This window comes from Capsaspora owczarzaki, assembly GCF_000151315.2.
Source record: "Capsaspora owczarzaki ATCC 30864 unplaced genomic scaffold supercont2.1, whole genome shotgun sequence".
NCBI lineage: Eukaryota > Filasterea > Ministeriida > Capsasporidae > Capsaspora > Capsaspora owczarzaki.
Genome location: NW_011887292.1, coordinates 3672791 through 3693947, shown reverse-complemented (window position 1 = coordinate 3693947; position 21157 = coordinate 3672791). Strand labels below are relative to the sequence as shown.

The 21157-nt window shown below is 55.1% G+C and overlaps 8 protein-coding genes across 8 annotated transcripts; 3 read left to right on the top strand and 5 right to left on the bottom strand.

Moving 5' to 3' along the window:
• Positions 1–39: 39 nt before the first annotated feature.
• On the bottom strand, positions 40–2674 carry CAOG_01152 (hypothetical protein). The gene is made up of 2 exons (XM_004365966.2): positions 2531–2674; positions 40–2300 (listed from the first exon to the last, which is right to left on the bottom strand). Exons 1-2 carry the CDS (start codon positions 2648–2650, stop codon positions 171–173), a joined length of 2250 nt encoding a protein of 749 aa, XP_004366023.2. The 5' UTR covers positions 2651–2674; the 3' UTR covers positions 40–170.
• Positions 2675–3098: 424 nt separating this feature from the next.
• On the top strand, positions 3099–6348 carry CAOG_01151 (hypothetical protein; the record flags this gene model as incomplete). Its single annotated transcript, XM_004365965.2, has 8 exons — positions 3099–3339; positions 3407–4694; positions 4781–4880; positions 4976–5145; positions 5254–5372; positions 5460–5618; positions 5712–5777; positions 5867–6348. 8 exons carry the CDS (start codon positions 3099–3101, stop codon positions 6346–6348), a joined length of 2625 nt encoding a protein of 874 aa, XP_004366022.2.
• Positions 6349–6593: 245 nt separating this feature from the next.
• On the bottom strand, positions 6594–9737 carry CAOG_01150 (hypothetical protein; the record flags this gene model as incomplete). The annotated part of the gene is made up of 7 exons (XM_004365964.2): positions 6594–7252; positions 7373–7598; positions 7713–8023; positions 8141–8462; positions 8585–8650; positions 8750–8888; positions 8986–9737. 6 exons carry the CDS (start codon positions 9735–9737, stop codon positions 7416–7418), a joined length of 1773 nt encoding a protein of 590 aa, XP_004366021.2. The 3' UTR covers positions 6594–7252; positions 7373–7415.
• A 106-nt stretch (positions 9738–9843) lies between these two features.
• CAOG_01149 (NIMA-interacting 1) lies at positions 9844–11306 on the bottom strand (the record flags this gene model as incomplete). The annotated part of the gene is made up of 6 exons (XM_004365963.2): positions 9844–10053; positions 10126–10144; positions 10264–10386; positions 10480–10594; positions 10794–10977; positions 11251–11306. 6 exons carry the CDS (start codon positions 11304–11306, stop codon positions 9975–9977), a joined length of 576 nt encoding a protein of 191 aa, XP_004366020.1. The 3' UTR covers positions 9844–9974.
• Positions 11307–11525: 219 nt separating this feature from the next.
• Positions 11526–14108, bottom strand: CAOG_01148 (NADPH-dependent FMN and FAD containing oxidoreductase). The gene is made up of 6 exons (XM_004365962.2): positions 14039–14108; positions 13425–13918; positions 12963–13271; positions 12755–12876; positions 12495–12673; positions 11526–12360 (listed from the first exon to the last, which is right to left on the bottom strand). Exons 1-6 carry the CDS (start codon positions 14069–14071, stop codon positions 11587–11589), a joined length of 1911 nt encoding a protein of 636 aa, XP_004366019.2. The 5' UTR covers positions 14072–14108; the 3' UTR covers positions 11526–11586.
• Positions 14109–14516: 408 nt separating this feature from the next.
• CAOG_01147 (CS domain-containing protein) lies at positions 14517–16042 on the top strand (the record flags this gene model as incomplete). The annotated part of the gene is made up of 3 exons (XM_004365961.1): positions 14517–14524; positions 15344–15851; positions 15965–16042. 3 exons carry the CDS (start codon positions 14517–14519, stop codon positions 16040–16042), a joined length of 594 nt encoding a protein of 197 aa, XP_004366018.1.
• A 294-nt stretch (positions 16043–16336) lies between these two features.
• CAOG_01146 (serine/threonine-specific protein kinase NAK) lies at positions 16337–18953 on the bottom strand. The gene is made up of 3 exons (XM_004365960.2): positions 18804–18953; positions 18082–18176; positions 16337–17958 (listed from the first exon to the last, which is right to left on the bottom strand). The coding sequence occupies exons 1-3, from the start codon at positions 18843–18845 to the stop codon at positions 16413–16415; spliced, it is 1683 nt and encodes a 560-aa protein (XP_004366017.1). The 5' UTR covers positions 18846–18953; the 3' UTR covers positions 16337–16412.
• A 272-nt stretch (positions 18954–19225) lies between these two features.
• CAOG_01145 (hypothetical protein) lies at positions 19226–21097 on the top strand. The gene is made up of 5 exons (XM_004365959.2): positions 19226–19473; positions 19879–19964; positions 20102–20188; positions 20317–20347; positions 20453–21097. Exons 1-5 carry the CDS (start codon positions 19281–19283, stop codon positions 20860–20862), a joined length of 807 nt encoding a protein of 268 aa, XP_004366016.1. The 5' UTR covers positions 19226–19280; the 3' UTR covers positions 20863–21097.
• Positions 21098–21157: the final 60 nt, after the last annotated feature.

Genomic DNA, 21157 nt, shown 5'->3' with positions numbered 1-21157 from the left:
TGAAAAAGGGACTGAGCTGCTCAGAAATTAGAAATTGGGGAGTGGAAAGTGTATACTAGAACAAATAGAAAAATGAAACAAAACAAAACCCGCGTGTGCTACTACATTAGATGCCAGTGGAAGTGGAACAATGAACACACAAAACGGATTTTGCTCTAGCTCCTTTATGCTCAGTTCCAGGACATTGCAAATTCAAGATTATCACGCTCTTCAGCTGCGCTAACAGTTAGAATCGACGATGCGGTGACGGATGGGAAGGCGTCAATAAAGCGCAAGCTCGAGACGTAGCAATGCGGCGTGGACACGAGTGGACTGAACTGAATGTCGCCAACGTTGTCAACGCCATACTCGAGCCAAGTCAGGATGGCATGCGCCACACCAGCCTTGTCGACATTGAGCTGGCACTGGTGCTGAACAGGAGAGGAGGACGTCGTATCGGAAGCGGCCGCGCCGACGACAGCCTGGAAGTCCACCCGCATCAGACACTGGGGCTGCGATAGCGCAACAAAGCCGTACTCGTGCATGTTGTACACGTACTCGCCCTTGGACGAGGCTTGGCGAACGGATTTGAGCGCCGCCATGGTAAATCCGCTGGCGCCGTTGATCTCGCCGTGGCTCTTCCACAGCTCGTCCAGCTGAACAACCACAGCCATCAAGCGACCCACTTGAGGCAGGACGCGTGCAGTCGGACTGAGCAGCGGTGCAAGCTCGCGCAGTTCGTTTCGGAAGCGGAAGAGCGTCTCGTGTGGAATGCAGATATCCGAGTAGTATGGGATGCCAGCGACAACATCCACTTCGCCTTCGTACCATTGTACGCGACGGGCACTATCTGAGGGCGGTGGGGCTGTGCCAGACCTGTCCTGCAATGAGGCGGGAACAAAAACAGGATTTTCCACAAACGCATTCACCGTGTCTTCCGATGCCTGGATGGAAACCACGTCCCCGACCTGGTTGGCAAACAAGACCTGACGAGCCACAGCCGAGGGCGAAGGGATGGCAGACTGGTGTGGAGCGAGGGACACAACCTGGACTTGCCCCACGGTTTTGTTTGCTCGCAGGGCAGTCGAGGCAATCATGCCTGCTACATGGGGCATGTCACCGAGCGCCACCGCTCGAACTGTCTCGGGGCACCGGCTGATGGCCGAGTCAATCCATCGCCACACAGTGCCCATCTTTTCCGTGTCGTTATACAGCCAGAGTTGCTCTCGGCCGCAGAGATTGTGCGCGTCGCAGGTGCAGCTCGTGCCACCAGAGAGCGGTCGATCAGGTTCTTGGGATTGCACTGCGCCAGCCGAAACGTGGCAGTGGATGGCATACAAGTCGTGGGATACTTCGACGGTCACGAGCGAACCTGGGGCAAACAGCCGTGGCCGCCCTCGTGGGAGGACATAGGCGTTTTGCATCCAGTGATCACGCCACTGCCGCGGCTCGGTGGACGTGTGCGGAATCCAGCAGGGTGCTGTCGACAAGTGCGTTTCGCTGTCCAAGTGGAGCACCCACCACACAACCAAGGCGTGACACTCGCGCTTGTCTTCGGGCACGTCGGCGTGAAGCGCCACCTGCACTGCGTTCTTGCGCACGCCATGGGCGCCAAACACGACGGGTCGGGTGAAATCAAACTCAATCAAGGCGAACGGCGGAGAGACCGCAGTGATGTTGTCGGCCAACCTGTCAAGCTGTGTCGAGTGCGGCAGAGTGATGCTCGGGCAGACATCATGCCGCGATTGGTCTGCAGCAAACGTCCAGTCGCTGAACTTTTGCGGCGGCAGCGGCTCTGCTGACTGTGGCGTGGAAGAAGAATGCGGGGCCGAGCTCTTCAGCGGGTAGTGCGACCACTTTTCCAGCGCAGGGCAGTGCACGAGCTGGCCAACCATGGTTGCGCTTCCAGGAACAACATCAAACCGAGCAGGCTGGTCCTGTTGCAGCAGCGGTGTTTGCTGCGGCTTGAGGAGCTTTTGCTGAGCGTGCTCGAGCGCGGCGAGAATGCCTTCGCCAATGAGCTCTGTGTCGAAAATCTCCGTGATGAGCATGTCGGCCTTGTTGGACAGCTTGAGGTCTGTCGAGTGCTTGCCAAAGACGCTAATCTTGTCACCCATGCCGTTCTCTCGCGCGATGAGTTTGGCGACGGCAGCCATTGGCTTGAAGACCTCGCACGCGACGACGCGCTGTGCTCCCGCCCGCACTGCCATCATTGCAAGGAGGCCTGTTCCAGTGCCAATATCCAGCACGACCGGCGGCGGTAGTCCTGCTGCGAGTCGCGTTGCGATCGTCCGCTTGATGGCCGCGTCGTACAAGTTGTTCTGTTGTCCAGCCAGGCAGCCCAACAAGGTCATCCGTCGGTCAGTTGGTACGACTTGCAAAAACAAGCCACTCCATCCGCTTGTTGAGGGATGCTCGGGAAGCTCGGGATGCTCGGGATGCTTGGGATGCAGCTCCACCATGTGTGCTTCCATACTCAATACTCACTCATATACTCATACTTACTCCACTCCACTCCCGACTCATACTCTTATTCATGGGGCTACTCAACTCGTTCAATGTCGAGCAGCATGTCTGCAAACGACGCCTGGCCGAGCTCTTCCTGGTGCTCGTCGTCGTTGTCCAAGTCGCTCGGATCGACTGCGCGCGCCTTCTTCCCGCCTGCACTCATTTCTGTAGATTGAAAAAAAAAAATAAAGAAGTGAAGAGTGAATGCATACAATGCAGTTCATGCAGTTCATGCAGTGAATGAACAACGAGTGAAGAGCAGAGAGAGAGAGAGAGTCGTTGTGCTGTTTGTTTGTTTGTATTTGTTTGTCTCAGAAAGCGGGCGAATCTGAGAATCTGAGCATCCGACATCAACATCCAAAGCAAAAGCGAGAAGCGTTCCTCCCTTTATTTTGCACTGAAACACACAAGTCAAGTCGTCATGTAGACGATCATTCAAACGAAGTCTGTAGCGCTTCAATGCGTGTCTTGAGGATACTCGTGCATCACTAACTCGCCCTACGATTCCGTACCCCCTCTCACTCACTCTTTTTTTTTTTTTTTTTTTTTTTCGTTCTTTGCTTTTTCCCGCTCTTTTTCCTCGCTCTCTCTCTCACTCTTCCATCGTCATCATGCAGGGCTATGGCTATGGTCAGCAGCAGCAGCAGCCTGGCATGGGCGGCATGAACGCCGGCCTTGGTGCTGGGATGGGACGCGGCCTCGGGATGGGCGCTGCTGCTCCGGGTCAGCCAGGCATGCTCGGGATGGGCGGCCAGCAGATGGGCGGCCAGATGGGCGGCCAGCAGCTCAACCCAATGGGCCAGCAGCAGATGGGTCAGATGGGCCACCAGATGGGTCAGATGGGTCAGATGGGTCAGATGGGCCAAATGGGACACCAGATGGGACAGATGAACCCAATGGGAGGCGGCATGCCAAGCAGGCCAGATGGGCCCGCAGCAGCAGATGGGCCAGCAGCAGATGGGCCAGATGGGTCAAATGGGTCAAGCAGGCCAGATGGGCATGGGCGCAGGAGCGATGGCCACCCCTGCCCAGCAGCAGCAGCAGCAGCAGCAGATGGGCGGTTATGCCACGCCACAGCAGGCTGCAACGGGATACCCCCAGCAAGGAGCCATGAACGCAGGCGCCGTCGGCCAGCAGCTCTTCCAGACACCGCAGCACCAGGCTGTTGCTGGCGCTGGCATGATGGGCGCTACCCCCGGAGCACTACCAGGTGCAATGCCGGGCGCAATGCCGGGCGCGATGGGACTCGGAGCACCCAAGATCGGGATGGGCGCTGCTGGGATGGGCGCTGCTGGTTTGCCAGGCGCAATCGGCGCCACTCCCGGCGCCGCCCCCGGACTTGGCATGGGCGCTGGACTTGGCATGGGTGCTGCTGCTGGACTTGGCGCTGCCCGTCCTGCCGGCCTCGGCGGCATTGGTGGCGCAGCTCCTGGCGCTGCTGCTGCTGCAGGTGGCCTCGGCGCTGTTCCCGCTATGGGCGCGATGGGCGCGATGGGCGCTCTTGGTGCCGCGCGTCCTCCTGGCGCACTAGGTGCAGGTCTTGGCGCAGCTCCAGGCGCCGCTGCCGCTCCAGGCGCGCTTGGTGGCCTTGCGGCCGGTGGCCTCGGTGCTGCGCGCCCTCCAGCAGCTCTGGGCGCTCTCGGAGCCGCACGACCCCCTGGTGCGCTCGGTGTTCCAGGTGCTGCCGCTGCAGCAGTTCCAGGAGCAGCAGCTGCACTCCCAGGCGCCGTTCCGGGCGCAGCCGCCGTCCCAACAGCTCTCGGCGCTCCTGCCGCCGCTGCTGGCGGTCTTGCTGGCGGACTCGGCGTGCGACCGACTGGTCTTCCTGCCGTGGGTGGCCTCGCCGGTGCTGCTCCCGCCGGCCTTGCTGGCGCGGCTCCTGGTCTTGCTGGCGCAGCTCCTGGTCTTGGTGGCGCTCTCGGCGCTCCACGACCCCTCGGCGCTCCTGGTGCTGCTCTTGGCGCTCCTGGCGCACTCGGTGCTCCGGGTGTGGGACTCGCTGGTGCGCGTCCTCCTGGTGCGCTCGGTGCCGTCCCCGGTGCTCTTGGTGCGCCTGGTGCTGCAGGCCTTGGCGCTCGCCCGATTGGAGGCGTGCCCGGCGCACCCCAGTCGTTCGGCATTTCTCTGTCAAGCGCCCCGACAGTCACCATGAATACAAAGTTCTCCGAACTCCCTGAGGATTGGAAGCGAAAGCTTTTGGACCTCGAGTAAGTCACAAAAAATTGGGAAAGCCGGTTCCAAAGCTTGCGATGAATCTGAACTTCATTTTTTGCCTCATTTCAAATCATTGTAGGAAAAGCATTGCCACTCAAAAGAGCGCCAGCAACGAGATTGCCAACCACACGAACGCCCGAGCGCTCAATGTGGCCGCCCGATGCAAAACCCTCAAACAGGTGCGTTTGATTGCGATTTTCATTTCTGGAAGGTCGGGGACGGGGACGTGTGAAACGTAGCTGCTCAATGATCAATCATCTTTTTTTCGAGACAGAAAGCTGCAGTCCTCGCCACCACCATTGAGCGCGATACTGTCGTGATTGATCGATTGAAGCGCGACGTGGTCCAAGAGCTCAAAAATGCCGAAATGGCATCACGAACGCTTGCTCGACTCAAAATGCCGATTCCAGCCAGCATGCAACTCGAAATGGCCTCGGCATCAGAGTACGTACTCCTGGTTGTCTTCATCGATTGCCCGTTGTCGCTGTCGAAAGAACACCAGCCTCACCGCCCCCTCCTTGTTCCCGTTCTCTTGTTCCCTCTTGCTTGCAGCTACTTCAACCACCTCGTCACAAACTTTGAAAATCGCATGCAAAACTACCGACAGCACATTGAGGAGCTCGAGGCTCATCTGTCGAGTATTAGCGAGCGCGAGCAAATGACTCCGCAAGGTGAGTGACTTGAATTTTTTTCTTATCTCACTGCTACTCTGGCGCATTCGTCAATCTCATCGATACTCTGTTGTTGGACGGGTGCAGCACTTTCCGACATCATGCGTAATCAGCACGAAACATTCCTGGCGTTGGCTGCGCAGGTCGCTCAACTCCACGACGCCGTGCAAGAGCAAAAGGAGCTCTTTTTGAGCCATTCTGCTGGAGATCCGTTTGCTGCCCGCAAGAAGGCCAAGGAGGCGCAAGGTACCTGGCCCATTTTTGTCCTGACTGCAAAATGTTTTTGACCGTTTTGGGTTTTGTGTGTGTGTTCTCATCTGTCCTCCATTTCTTGCACAGTCAAACGGCCAATCCCTGCTTCTGGTGGTCTCACCTTGGAAAGCTCTCTGCGGTATTACAATACGCGTAAGTGTATTGGAGTTGGTCTGCAGCTCCAAGTTTGCTGCGTCTCACTTTTTGTTTTCCGGGCGATGCTTCTCTCGCTTGTCACGCAGCGGCTCAAGCGCCTCGTCCAGCTGGCATTGGAGCCCCTGGCATGGGCGGTTTGGGCGTTCGCCCACCAGGCGCTCTCGGCGCTCCTGCTCTTGGTGGACTTGGCGCAGCTGGTGGTCTCGGCGCATACCGTCCCCCAGGCCAACTCGGCGCGGTGGGCGGCCTGGGCGGAGCAGGTGCTCTTGGAGGTGCAGGCGCTCTCGGTGCCGCAGGTGCTCTTGGCGGTCTCGGAGCTCCCCGGCCTGCTCTCGGTGGCCTCGGACAACCCGGCGCCCTCGGACAGCCCGGAGCGCTCGGACAGCCTGGCGCCCTTGGACAACCCGGCGCCCTCGGACAGCCAGGGCTGCTCGGCGCTCAACCTGCTGCCGGTGGTTTGGGTGGCATGGGCGCAATGGCTCCACAAGTGGGAGCTGGCGTGCCACCACTCAACGTTGCCGCCACAGGCAGCGATTTGTTGGCTCGCCGCATGCAAAACAAAGTCTAAGCAGCGTGTTGGTGCTCTTGCAATCCCAACAACAACAACAACGTCAACAACAACAGTTCCACTTGCAAACCCGTGGACGGACCCTGTCTCTTTACTTGCTTTCATAAAGATAACCACGTTGAACATTTACCTGCCCCATTTTTAAATTGTTTATTTCATTCTTGTCCGCTTGAAAGAAGAAGCGGAGAAAAAAAAAGCACATGCGTCTACAGCCTTGCAAACGTACAACCAGCACGCAGGCTGCATCAGCGCCGTGCGGCAACCGACATGCGGTGGCCGTTTCCAGCCATACGTTCGTCGAGCGGATGAAGAGAGGCAACAAACGCGTCAATCATCTCGTCCATGGTCGGGTTGTAGCCAAGCAGCTCGGCAAAGAGTTCTCGCGCCTGGCGAGCTCCGCCGGCACGGAGCAGTTTGGTGACCCGTCGACCACCCTCCGCGCTGAGCGGGTCATCCGAAAAGAGTCGCTGCTTGACAAGCGTGGCGTACGCGTGGCACCAAGTGTACACGTAATAGTGAGCTGCGTACGTGAACAGGTGATGGACGAGGATTTGAGGCGCGGTTCCTGGAACAGGCTTGGCATGCGTGTGTTTCGCGATCAGCTGGTGCCAAATGTCCGTCGCTTGCGCGGCGGAGGTCGGCGGGTCGACGCCGTGGTACGCCTGGTCGCCAAGGCCCAGCAGAATCTGGTGCTCTGCATCGATGGGTGCAAGGCCAAACTCGGCGGATACCATCTCAGCCAAGTAGGCCGGCATGGGTTGACCGGTGTGGAAGTGCCGCATCAAGCGGGTCAGCGTGCGCGGATCGAGAGCAATGAGCTCCATCAGCGTTGACGGGAACTCGACCACCTCCAGAATCGAGCGCGTGCCCGACACGTGCTGGAAGCGCGTTTTGGCAAGAAGAGCTGCAGCGAGCAAGCGGGGAGGGAAGGCGGGGGTGGAGGGAAAGGAGATGTTGCGTCAACAAGGAAGAGGACATTCGTTCGACAAAAAAAAAAAAAACACTAAAGCCCAATTCTACTCACCGTGCATGGCATGGCCGGCCTCGTGCATGATCAGCTTGCATGATCAGCTTGAATGCTGCTGGATGGACGCGGATGGGTTGGCGCGATGGTGGTTTGTGAATGCCGCAAGACAGGGCCACCACCGTCCGTCCAAGCGCTCACACGAGCCACGGATCATGTAATTGGCTGACTTGTCCGACTTGCCTCTCCGGCTGAAAAGATCGAGAAAGATCGAGATACAAGTCGCCTACATATTCGGTCTAGATAACGACAAAAAGAAAAAAAAGACAAAAAAAGAATGTGAGGTGAGTGAAATAGATCTTCCAACGCAACCATAGCTCTCACTCAGCATTGACGTTACCTTGGCGTGGTAGACGGCGATTTTGTACACGTGAGGCGCCCACAGCTCACCGGGTTGCATCTCCACCCATCGCAACTCAACATCAAACAGATTGCGAACAATCTCCTGCAACGCTGTGAGGCAGTTTCCGAGCGAAAAGTACTCGAGCACGTCTTCGTTCACGCAAGTCAAGCGATTCGCCAGAGGGGCCAAATCCCACGGGTTGATATCTTGCGACGGATTGACCTGCAAGCGCCTCAGCGTGGCGAGGTCGCGACGCACCGGCTCTCGAATGCGCTCCGACAACCGCTCCAAGAACGTTCGCAACACCTCTGCGGGCATCAATCACGTTCGGAAGAATCCGTTTGGTGTACGCATGATGAGTGAAAACAAAAAAACAAACAAAAAACAAGAGCTGCAGTTGTCATTGCGTTGACATGCACGCTCACCAGGATTCTCCAAATAGGCGTCTTGGCGGACGACGCGATGGACGTGAGACGGGTAGCCCAGGAGCTTGGCGAGGTCGTATCTTGCTCGCAGCATCTTTACGAGCGCATCCAGACGATCCGGGCGGGCTTCGGCGGCTGCAATAAACAAGCGCTTCCGGGTGGGCTCAGGAAGATGGTCTGGGCAGTTGCTGGCCATGGCAAGTGGAGCGTCGTAGTTTCCGTCATTCCGTCCTCGACATTGCGAGCGCATGCTGGGTGTGAGAGTGTTGTACACGTTGCTGTTAATGATGAAAGTTTCGGTCGGCGAGTCTTCCCGCGTAAACTGAGATCGAAAGCCGGCCAAATCCCAGTCAAACAAACACCCAAGATGCAAAATCACATCACAGGGAAATGAGCATGAAACAAAGGAATTCGTCAGGCAACATGGCAGAAGGTGATTCGTACCAAATAACCTTGTCCCAAAATTTCCTCGTTCAGCTGAACGACCTGGTCGCGCTCTTTTCCTTCGGGCTGCAACTCACAGCATAGTAGTACATGTGAGTGCAAACGAAACACATGCACGCGCTCTCTCCCACGAGCACCGCAATAAACCAGCCATTCCTCCCTCACCAAATGCAGGCCATGAAGCACAAAGTCGCTCATGAACAGCTCGGCAGTGCGCCGCAGGTCGTAATCTTGGGCGTCAAACGTTGCCTTATCGTTGATGAACGAGTCCAGGGCGATCTGGATGCCACGATGCGTATTGAGCCTGCGAGAACACCCGAAAGCAACCCCAAACAAAAACAAAAACGGAAAGGTGAGTAGGTTGACAGGCGCAAAAACGCGCAAGCAGCTCAACAGCGTACCGATCTACGAATGCGTGCAGTGTCTGGCAGGTGTCCTGTGCCACCTGACGGATTGTCTCGTTGGTGTGGTTTTGGCGGATGAACTCGCACGGATCCGACAAGCTGCAGATTATATTCGAGAGCTCGTCCATAGCCCGCACGATCATCGGACCTTCCACTGTCGGAATGCAGCTCACAATGCGTGCGCATTCAGTCAGCGTGCGCGTCGTGGCCGTAGCAAAGTCGGCTGGCGTGCAGAGGCCAGTGACGCCAAACAGCGAACCAGGCTGTTCCGGTGGGACGGAGCACGGCTGGGGCCACTGCACCTCGCCCGTCACAGGATCACAGTACAGCGCGCCATTATGAGCACCAGCCAGTTTAGCAGTGCCAGTGCCAGCGCCAGTGCCAGTGCCAGTCGCAGAGGAGAACGACGAGGAGGAGGAGGAGCCGCCAAACGCACCGCCAGCACCGTAGCCACCGTACTGGAGCGCAGTGGGATGCAGCATGCCGTCCATGCCACTGCCACCACCAACCCCACCGCCAACACTACCGGTGCCGAACGGCGCAGACTCGAGGCCAGCACCGCGACCATTGCTGCTTGAACGCCGCGCGTTGCCGTCGAGCATCTCAGCCAGGCCAGCGATGGAGCGACGTGCAGGGCTGTGAGCGACATAGACAGCAGCAGCAGCAGCAGCGTTGTTGTTGGGTGGGACGACGACGGTCGCGGATTGCAGCCGAGGCGCGAGTCGGATGAGCGTCCCTAAGCGCAGCATATTGGCCAACAACGAAAAATCTTGGCAAAAGAGAAAGAAAGGGACTGGATTTTTGTAGTGGATACATGTATGGAACGGAGCATGAACATGAAGATGGAGAGCAGAGTCGTTTCGCTAGTTGTATTGGAGTTGGAGTTGGATGGCAGCAAGGCAGAGAGAGAGAGAAAGAGAGAGAGAAAGAGAAGAAACGGGAAACACTCGCCAATACAAAACACAGAACCATGCTGGTCGACCATTTTACGCTGTGCGCAGAATGATGTGGACACCCGAGTCGGTGAAGACGGGCTCGCTGAGTTCGCCAACCTGGAGAGCAAACCTGGAAACAAAAGGTGTGAGTGTGAGCGCGGGAGAATTTCAATCACGTCGACATTTGGGAGGGAAAACTTACGTGGCGTGCTCGAAAGGAGCTGCGGAGGAGGCGCACAGTAAAATCCACATAAAAGTGTCGCACAGCACAAAGAGAAAGACGGAAGGTGAGCGGATGAGGGGCCCACTTCCTTGTGCTCAAAGCACCAACGCCACAAACCTTGCATCTGGCCAGGACCGAAAAAGCCCAAATCGCCGCCGCTCTTGGCCGAGCTGCAGTCGCTCTCGACCTTGGCAATGTCGGCAAAGGTCTTTTCCTTGTTGACGATTTGCGCGCGCCACTCTACGCACACACACACAGATGTACACGCAAACAAAAAAAGTCAGACTCGTTCAACAATAAAAAAAAAAAAAGTGCAACAACCATAAGACTCACGTTGGATCATGGCGAGGGCCTCATCGCGGCTGCGAGTAATGTTCTGCGTCTTCCACGAGCTGGGACGGCGCGAATCCTTGTGCTTGGCGAGAATGTGCGATGCGCGGACTTGGGACTAGACGGTCAGAAAGCAACAAAACCCCGATCCAACGATCAGAACGATTCAGTGAGTACATCCATCCACATCATGATCCGCGAATTGCAGCGCAATGCTCGTTTTGAGCTCTTTTGGAGTCTGTTCCATTTTGAAATGGATGTTCGTTCTACTATGGGACTATGGGGCTTTCCATTACGTCTGCGGCGTTTCTTCATACCATTGTGCTGCTGTTGCTTGCGTCGTTGCTCTCGCTCTCGTCCTCGGCGTTGCTGTTGAGTGCTGGTGGCTCCCACTGGCTCTTCTGTGTCGGAACGTGGAAGTAGTACGCGCGCTTCTTGGTTGCAGAGTGGCGAATCTCCCAACCGTCTGGCAATGCGACTGGTTTGGCGGGCGCCTTGGATCTGAAGCCCCCCCCCGTACCAAAAGTCAATGCGCAAGGGTCAAAAGAGCCACAGTCAACAGTATAGCGAGTGAGTGAGTGGGTGAGTGTCCGTAGTAGTGATAGTCGTTGCAGTAGGACGGTTTTGTATAGGAATTGCATTGAACCCCCAACCCCAACCCTCAACCCTCAACCCCGACTTCCCCTTGAACCAAAATAAACAGATTGGAAGGCAAGAGAAGGGCCAAGTTGGAAGGTGGTGGTTGGTGGTTGGTGGTGCGCGCGTTTTCTTTACTCCTTGTAAGGGTGGTTGGTGTCGGGATCGCTACGAGCGCTGGGCTCTTTCGGCATTCAGAAGACTGAGCTAGCTCGCTGCACACGCAACGCACATTTGTAATAAAAGGGGATATATAATGTCGGGGTCGGTACTGCATGGAAATAGGAGGTTGACGGTTGAGATTGTCAAACGGCACTTTCACAAAGTCAACGCACAACGGGTGATCGACGATCGGATAGCAAACATAGACGGCTCTCGGTTTGCAGCATGAAGCCATCTTGAGAGCAATGGAGGGGAGATGGAGGGAGGGAAAGTGTATTAAAAATAATAAATCCGACCGCTGCTTCCCACCACTCAGGACCAGGTCTCCACTTGCAAACGATTGACGCGCTCCAATTGCGCAAGATACGCCTCGGCATCGGCCTCGCTTTGGCCTGTTTGGGCAACGACGATTTGTTGCAACGCCGCTCGGACATCTTGCGGCATTTGTTGCGCCGATCCGGAAATGTAAATCACACCGCCGTCGCTCAGAGCGCTCCAGATGGCTGCGCTCGCATCCTCCTCCAGCATTCGGTGTTGGACGTAGTACTTGGCGTCCTGGTCGCGTGAGAAGGCGGTAAAGAGCTCGATTTTGCCAGCTGCCACCAGGCTCTGCCACTCGTCGCGGTAAAGAAAGTCGCCGGCCGCGTTCCTCGAGCCGAAAAAGAGCAGGTTGCGTCCAGGGGCGTTGGTGGAGACACGGTGCGTCACGAATGACCGGAAGGGAGCCACGCCTGTTCCAGGACCGATCATCACGATCGGCGTGCGCGGGTCTTCAGGCAACGTCATGGTGCCACGGCCTAGTGAGAGCAAGAGCGTGGTCTGTGGTGGTAGTTCGGCTGCCCAGTTCGAGCATAGGCCGCGCCTTGGCTCGGAAAGCTTGGTCTTGTAGTTGACGACAGCCATGCAAATGTGGAGTGAACGTGCGTGAGCTGCTTGGGACGAAGAAAGTGAAAAGGCTCGAGGTCGAATTGGGGCGAACAATTCAAAGAGGTACGCAAACGGAACTTGACGGTGCACTGAAGGAAAGTCTCGCAGAGTTTCGACACTGGTTCGTCGAACGCGGTTGCAGTACGAATACCGCTCCTCCTGTGGCAAGATGAAAGTAGTGGCTGGATGTGAGAAAGGAGATTTTGCGTTGGGTGGGGCTGGTGGAAGGGCGCGAAAATGCAAAAAAGCGAAAACAAAAAATGTCATGAAAAAAAGCAAACGCGCCCCCTTACCTGGCCTTCCATTGAGGCAAACTCTCGCAATTTGTCGCGCTCTCGGATATCCATGGCAAAATAAGATAAAACTTCGAAAAAGTACCGCCTTGGGACGCTTGCAATGTCGAGATACTTTGTCAGCAAGTCTCGAACAGAGCACGGCCTGGGAAGATTGCTGATAAAGGGTGATCCGTGGTCTAGAATTCAAGAAACACAAGGGAGTGAGAGCGACGCAGCTCCCAAGGAATTACAGATGCAATTCACAAACGCTTCGTTACCCATGCCCGATGGAACTGCGACAAACGTGTCATCGAGCGACCATCCCATCATGTCTGCCACCAGCTCGGCATTCTCAGGTGTGTTGTGTGGTTGTAAATAAAGCACGTCTCCAGGAGTGTAGCTAAAAGTTGAGCCAGCGCACCAAAAAGCATGAGTTTCACGACGACGCCGCACAACTCCAGCTGCTGACTGTGTCGCAAGTCTTACTCTGGCAACGTGCTTTGCTCTTGGGTGTCAAATACAATGCTGCGAACATCTTGAAAATGCCCCGCCGCAGTCAATCGAGCATTCTCGCGGACGGTCACGGAAATGCCGCCTGTCGCTCGTTCGCTGGCGCGATCTGTCGTCTGCAACGCATTCTCTGCCAGCCGCAAAATCGCTTCATCCGAGGCTGTTTCATAGTACGACCGTTGCTGTTGCAGATGAAGCAGGGCTGGTGCAGACGGCGAATTCAGGGACGGATCGAGCTGCCGCGTTTCGCGATTCAAAAAGATGGTCGCAGCTCTGCTTGGAGGCCTGCATTCGCGACGGATGAAAGTTGTTGCAACACGTCAGAGATTCCATCAGCTCCATGCGAGCACACGCTTAGCCAGCATGGACACGGTCAAACGCAAACTGCAAAACACACTAATCGAAAACAAAACCAAAACCAAAATCACGGAGACATACAGGACAAACGGCGGAACGACATCCACGTTCGGCGGCTTGGGTGCAATCTTTTCAATCAGCGGCCACAGGGACGTCAGCCACTGCTCGAGGGTTGAGTCGACACCGTACGCGTCCTGGTCATCGGCGAGCGCGACATCGAGCAGCGGTTGCGCGCCAAGTTGGACAAGCCGGCGATGCAGCTTTTTCGCTGCAAAGTTGAACTTGACATAGGACGAGTCGCCCAGTCCAAGCACGGCAAACCGCAATCGCGCAAGGCAGTCGGCGGGCAGGGCTCTGCGGCACAGGAAGCGCCAAAACCGCCGCATCGAGTCCGGGTTGGTCCCTTGGCCAGTGGTCGCGCAGACAAACACGGCGCAGGACGCTTCAGGCAGCCTGTGGATGAAGTCGTACTCGTCCATCGATGCGAGCGTCAGCGTCGTCGTCGCGTTGGTGAACAGGCGTTGGCGTCGTGCGTCGCGTGCGATGCGCTCTGCGACTTCCTGCGCAGTGCCCGTCTGTTCATCGCAGTAGTAGTAGTAGTAGTGGGAGTAGGAGTAGTTGAGACGATTTGGAAACAAGGTTAACGTGAGAAATGTGAGAAGCGGATCGCTGGATGCATTGGATTGACGGCTCACCTGCGAACCATACAACAGTGCAACATGTTGCATGGTGTGACTTGGTAAATGCAATCGAGAAGAATAAAAGGTAAAAATTGAGTGAGCCAACAGTAGTTGGTAGTGCATCTTTGTAAGAACGATCTCTGAGCATTTGGGTAGGTCTTAGAAGAGGATTCGATCAAAGGAAAGGCTTTGCCATGTCCCCTTGACCACTATGTGCCCCATCCAGCGCCGCCACAACACGCTATGTGATCAGTGCCATGTGTACTGCATGCCTAGGGCCACCAGAGTGGGCGAAAATCGCTCCAAACCGAGGGCTGGTTTCCGGTTGGTTTTTGGCGTTCTTCATGTTAGAACAGTCTTTCACTAAGGATTTTCTGCTGCTGCTGCTGCTGCTGTTGTGCTTTGTATTCATAATCCATTCATCGAGTCGTTTGCAGTGACTTTCTCAGCCGCTCAGCTCAGTCACTTTTCATCTCATTTTCATACACAGACAATGACCACGTAAGTCTTGCTCTGACGATCGCGCCTTTTTTGGGGGAAAAGATCATCCAAAGTCGACCGTCGTGTCATTCCGCATCAGAACGAACAATGAGGAAGAGAGAGAGAGAGAGAGAGAGAGAGAGAGAGAGAGAGAGAGAGAGAGAGAGAGAGAGAGAGAGAGAGAGAGAGCGAGAGAGAGAGAGAGCGGGAGAGCGAGAAAGAGTCAAAGTGCAATGCAGAACACTGACAAAAAAAAAAAAAAAAAAAAAAAAAGCACATGGAAATTTGCATTGGAAAGTTCCAGAAAACCAACAAGGCAATGCTCAATGCATTGTGAATGGTGTGGTGTGCGGTGATCACCTTCCTCAACATTGTCAGCGCTGTGAAGTGTGAGCACAACGCCGAGGGCTGCGCAGTGACGCGCTCCAAGCACACACACACAGCTCCAAGCGAAACGACTTGCTGTGCTTGTCTCGGCGAGCTGCTTCCCGCGCTGATTCGCTTCAAAACCCCAAATCCCCAACTGGATCCAGCCACGACCACCCACCATCCAAGAGGAGCGTCATCGGTTGGTGTCACGGCAAGTGTGTCTTTTGTGGGGGGGGGGGAGAACGCGACCGTCCAACACACAGTCCTACGATGCGTTGGAAGCGCTTCAAAAAAATGACAGCGATCTTTCGCTTTTTGAACAAGGGACAGCGACAGCGACGACCAGGATGATGATGATGATGATGATGATGATGATCGTGGTGACGATGACGATTATACTATAATCATGGTGGTGATGACGACGATGGGAGACGGCACACAAACGCATTCTCACCCCGCTCCCTCACACAGATTGCTTCCGACCGTCCAGTGGGCCCAGCGCCGCGACAAGATTCTGCTGCGCGTGTCGATTGCCGACGCTACAAAGGACGCCGTCACGATCGAGCCCACCAAGGTGTCGATCGACACGGTTGCCGGCAGCCCGAGCAAGCACTACAAGGTCGCCATCGAGCTCTATGGCGAGATTGACCCCGCACAATCGCGCTTCCACGTCGGCGGCCACGAGATTACCATCTTCCTCATCCGCAAGGAGGAGGGCCCTTACTGGCCCCGCCTGCTCAAGACGGCCGGCAAGGCTCACTACCTCAAGGTCGACTTTGACAAGTGGAAGGACGAGGACGAAGCCGACGAGAACGACGACATGGGCATGGGCGACATGGGCGGCATGGGCGGCATGGGCGGTATGGACATGTCCAGCCTGATGAGCGGCATGGGCGGCATGGGCGGCATGGGCGGCATGGACATGTCGAGCCTGATGAGCGGCATGGGCGGCATGGGCGGCATGGGCGGTGGCATGCCTGTACGTTTGGTTGATTGTTGGTTTTGTTGTCGTTGTTGTTGTTGGTGCACACGTCAAACAGAAACTCACTCCCCCTTTGTTTGTTTCTTTTGCTTGCCGCGTTGTGTGATTAGGACTTTGGCGATGACGAGGGAGACGACGAAGGCGAGGGCGACGAAGCACCCGCTGATTCGGCCGAGCAAGTCGAATAAACGTCAATTTTTGGGTTTGCAAAAACACCAATGGTGCATTCTTGTTCACGTTTTATTGTGTGCATTCCGTGTTGAAGGAGGGAGAGTTGGGTTGGGCGACGACGAGGTGCGAAACAATGGGACTGGATGAGAAAGAGCTGGTACCTCAAGTTCGATGCGGGATTTGGCACGCATGGACAAGAGAGAGCGATGGTATTAAGCCGTCTGGGAGCCAATCGCTTGCATATTGAATTCACAGGCATACATTTTTCACACTTACGTCGTCCTATTCAGGGGACAAACCCAGAAAAAGTGCCGGGAGCCGTCGATGTTTTATTAATATTGAAGGCTCGAGTCGCCGTACTCTCGCAGTGTCATCCGACAGAGCAACTCAGCGAACAAAAGTCTCAGTAAATGTGCCTTCTCGATACGAGGTCGAAAGGACTCGGCAAATCATGCACTTGTCTTGACGCTGTATCATCCATTGAGCACACGCAACGCAGACACATGCGTGGTAGCATGGCATCAATTGGGCATTCGTCGGGGCGCTGAAACAGACCAAGCACTCACGTTGGCTGCCGGCGACAGCCTCCTCAGCCTCCTCCTCGTTTGCTCCAGCTCCGCCCCCCGACAATCGGTGCAGGATATCTTCGAACGACGGTCGATAGACTCGTGCTTGCTCGAGGCAATCTTCCGCAAGCTCCGCCAGGGCTTGAGCCGCTTCCTTATCTGGAATGCTCCAGTCGATCGCCTTGTCAAGCACCGCATCGATTTTACGATTTCTTTTGAGCTGGTGTCGAACGCTGGCCATCAAGTCAATGCTGGGCTGCTGTCCAGTAACGAGCTCAAGCAGAATCATGCCATACGAGTAGACATCCGTTTTGATGGAGACCTTGCCTTCGTCGCGATACTGTGGGCAGATGTATTGAAGGGTTCCTTGAACGGTCTGCGTACGAATGTAGCTGTGCGCATCCACTTGAGCTGGCACAGAGCGCGTCAGCCCAAAATCCGCGACTTTGGCATGAAAATCAGCATCCAGCAGCACATTATCCGTCTTGAGGTCCAAGTGGAACAGCGGCTGCCGCGGAATCGCAGTCTGGACAAAGTGCATGGCGTTTGCAATATCGGTCGCAATGGTTCGGCGTTGCTGCCAACTCAATGCGAGCGTTCCCTCCTTGCGATCGAGACGGTCGCGAACAGAACCGTTGGCCATCAGCTCGTACACCAAGCAACGCTCGTTGCCTTCCTGGGCATAGCACATGATGGTGACGATATTCGGGTGACGGAAACGAGAGAGGGCGTTGAGCTCGGCCTCGAACTGAGCGACGCCTTGCATCGAATCTGCTGCCATGCGTTTGACTGCAACTTGATGCCGATTCCAGACGCCAGAGTAGACGCTGCCAAATCCTCCTCCACCAATGCGCTTGGCCTCTGAAAACTGCGCTGTTGCTTGCGACAGAACTTGCAACGACACTCGCGGAATGATTGGCGGAGCGGTTGTGGTTTGCTGAGGCTGTTCCAGAGGGGTCCTGGGGGGTGCAATGCCGCCAGAGAGGCGCATCGTGCCGCCATCGTTCGAACTGCTCGAAGAGGGTCGGTGCACCGGCGGTGGGATGGGTGGTGGTTTGCTCGAAGCGGGTCGGTGCACCGGCGGTGGGACGGGTGGTGGCTTGTTGATGTGTTGTGGTTCGGCGGCAATCGGGCGCTCTCGGGCCGCAGTGGTTTGCTGGACAAGCAGGGCGTTGCGGTTGGCGCTCGCGTGATCGGTCGAGATTGGCAGCCTCAGAATGACGGGGTCGTCCGACTTGTTTGTGCGAATGGGGTGCTGCATGTAGTGAATCACGAGCTCGGACACGGACGAAAACTTTTTCTTGGCAATGTACACTTGGTTGGAATCGTCAACATGAATCTTAAAGTGCTTGATGGCGCCCTTCGAGCTGGCAAAGGAGGCGATCAACACCAGCAGCAGCAGCAGCAGCAGCAGCAGCAAAGTAGCAGTCACAAGAGAGGCCAGTAAGTCTGGACAAAACATGTTCAACCGACCCAGGTCGTTGGCTTACATGACACCGATCGAGTATGCTCCAGGATTGCTCTGGCTGGGTCGAACAAGGAAGGCGCCGTCATACTGGATGTATGTGTTCAAGAGCGCTTGAACCTGATTTGGGTGGAATCAAGCGGATGGGAGGAAGCAGGGAGGGTGAGATTGATTCGCAGCACAACAGGCTCAATTGGATCATCGATGCACCCAGACAGCGTGTGTGAGCAAAAGCAGAAAGACGTGACAGGTATCTCGACAGATCTATTGCAAGACAGAGCCGAACAATGACAGAGAAGCCCGCGACCGACCTTCCTATGAATCGAACATTGACTTGACAACAACCAAGAAAAACAAACAGACAAACAAAAAAAAAAAAAAAAAAAAAAGGCCCTCTCACTGGAGACAGATGGGCTGGCCGTTCAGCCTTCCCCCCCCCCGTGCGGCAGCAGACACAAGCACACATGTGTGGCTGAGAGCAACGCCACACGCGAGTGCCAATCACAGCAGCAGGCGGTCGAAGATGGATCAACAACAATGGGTTTTCGCGTTGTGATTGCGCGCGCCCCCTTCTCTCTCTCTCTCTCTTTCTCTCTCTCTCTGAGTGCTGATGACTACCGAGTCAAGTTCGTGCTGGCATCCCAGCAGCCCAGTTAACTGGAAGAGCGACACACGACAGAGCGCTGCGGATGGAACAGAAAGCTTGCTTGTCCGCTGAGATGGGTCAAAAAGGTGCGGTCGACGTACACGATCACGACTAATCGTCACAAGGCCGGGGATGGCGGACATGGCGGTCGAACAGCACAGGAAAAAAACGAATCAAAACCAAAGCAAAGTGAAGTGATTGGATTTGAGACGAGACGAGACGAGAAGGACGAAAGAAAGTGAATAAATAGATGGAATAGAAGACTGAGCAAAGCATTGCCCATCTGAACACAAAGCTCCATAGGTTGGAGCATTGGCTGGCTCCCGTTGAGAATTCACTCTGAGGTGAAGCCACTGGAGCATGGGACGGGGATGAAGAGGTTCGGGAAGGATCGAGGCTTGATTGTGCTGCACATTGCTGAAACGGCCGCCGTGATACAGTGCCTTCGTTCGCGTTGCCACAAACTTGAATTCGGATACTCAAATACCACTGTTCATTCACACTGTAAAACCAAATGACGTACCGCAGTCTTTACTTTTTCATTCAAACCAAAAAGCTAGCAAACAACACTTACACAAATGGGTCGCCTGCGAGCTGTCGCCACCAAGATTGCGGACGCCGTGCCACTCCGCAACCGCACCAAGATTGTGTCCCGACGCATTTTGAAGGCCGCCAGCGAGGACAATGCATCGCGCCTGCAGGAGATTCTCCTGCGTCATCCGACGTCGATTGAGAGCTGCGACAAGGAAGGCAACTCGGCGCTTCACATCTGTAAGACGCGAGCTCCCTTGCTTTCGACTGTTTCCCCCCCCCCCAACTCCCAGGCGCACGGATGCCCCACACACGTCCATGCGTCTGAATTGCAACAGGTCGTTCCAACAAGCGTGTGATTCGCATGCGGAACAGAAACATGGAACGAGAGCGAAATGGCGGTTCTTTTTTTTTTTTTTTTTTGAATTTGTTTCAAAACCGTTTGAAACAGTTGATTTTTTTTTTTTTTTTTTTTTTTTTTTAGGCTGCTTTTCAATTCTTGCGTGTCTCGTTCGCATCAGTCGTCGATCGAAGGAAGGGAACGCATTCAACGAAACGGCGATTTTACACCTCGGTCGTTGTGCGCTGTTGGCTGAATGCAATGAATGTCGTCAAACTCAACTTGATTTTGCGTTTTCGGTGTAGGCGTCGATTCAAGCGCACGTTATGGCAACTCGGCAGACTACTACCGCTGCGCCCGCCTGCTCATCCGAAACGGCGTCAACATTCGTGTATGTATTTTGTCAAGTCTTTGTCTGTGCAGTTTCGCTCAGTGTGCCGATGTGAATGAGGAAAAAAACAAAATGCTTGCGTCGGAATGCTCACTGCTGGGAACCCTCATCTGCTTGTTTTTTTGCATTCAAACTAGGCTCGCAATGCATCTGGCAAAACAGCGCTGGACCTTGCTCGAGACTTCAAGATGAAGGAGTTTGTGGCGCTGCTGAGCGACCAAAAGGTATGTGGTCCTGACCGCTCGCGTTTTTGGTTGGTGAATGAATGCGTTCAGTTTTTGTCTGTATTCACGCCCTCCGCCCTGCTCCCACATTTCTGCTCGCTATTGCAACTTTGCGCGATGGTATTCAGCTCCAACAAGCCGAAAAAGAAAACGTCACCAGTAAGCGAAACAAAAATGGGACTCGTTGTGTCATGCACGCTCGTTCCACCCCGTTTCTCATCCATTGTTATGTTGGTTATTGAACTTGACTTTTTTTTCTCGCAGAGCTTGAAAACCGCGTGTCTGACAACATTGTCGACACCAAGACTGTCGTCAACCCCGAGCTGCGCGTGAAGGTCTTTGAGCTGATCAGCTCAGAGTGGAAGGCAGTCGGCACTGGCAACATTCGCCTGCAAATGTCCAACCGCTCGTTCATTTTCATCGACGACTTTAACAATGTGCTGCTGACGGAGCACTTGTACGACTTTGACTCGGACGCCACTTCCTGCGGCCTGTGCGAGATGGTGCAGGACAAGAATGTCAAGATTGCCATCAAAGACAGCCACTCTGGCGCCCTCAAGGTTCTCCTCGTCCGTCTGAAGGATCACTACGACGCCTCTATTTTGTTCAACAACTTGCAACAATGCCGGCAGTCTCTTCGTGGTGGAGTTCGAAAGCAATCCGCCAAAAAGTGAGGATGGCCTTGAACTCGGTCTTCCCGCAAAAGTTGATCAATCGCGGAAGAACCACAATTTGTATTTAAAAACGCATGTCACGCAATGAAAGTGTTAACTCGTTGAAGTTCTGGAGGAATGCTGCTAGATTGTCGGCGGCAGATCGTGGTGATATGGAGTGTTGTTGCTGTTGCTGATGTTGTTGATCTTGTTGCTTGCTGTTGTTGTTAAACGAATGGACACTCGCATCACCATGCTTTCATTCACAATAGCCATCAAGTTTCATTCATTGGAACACAACATCGACAACAAACAT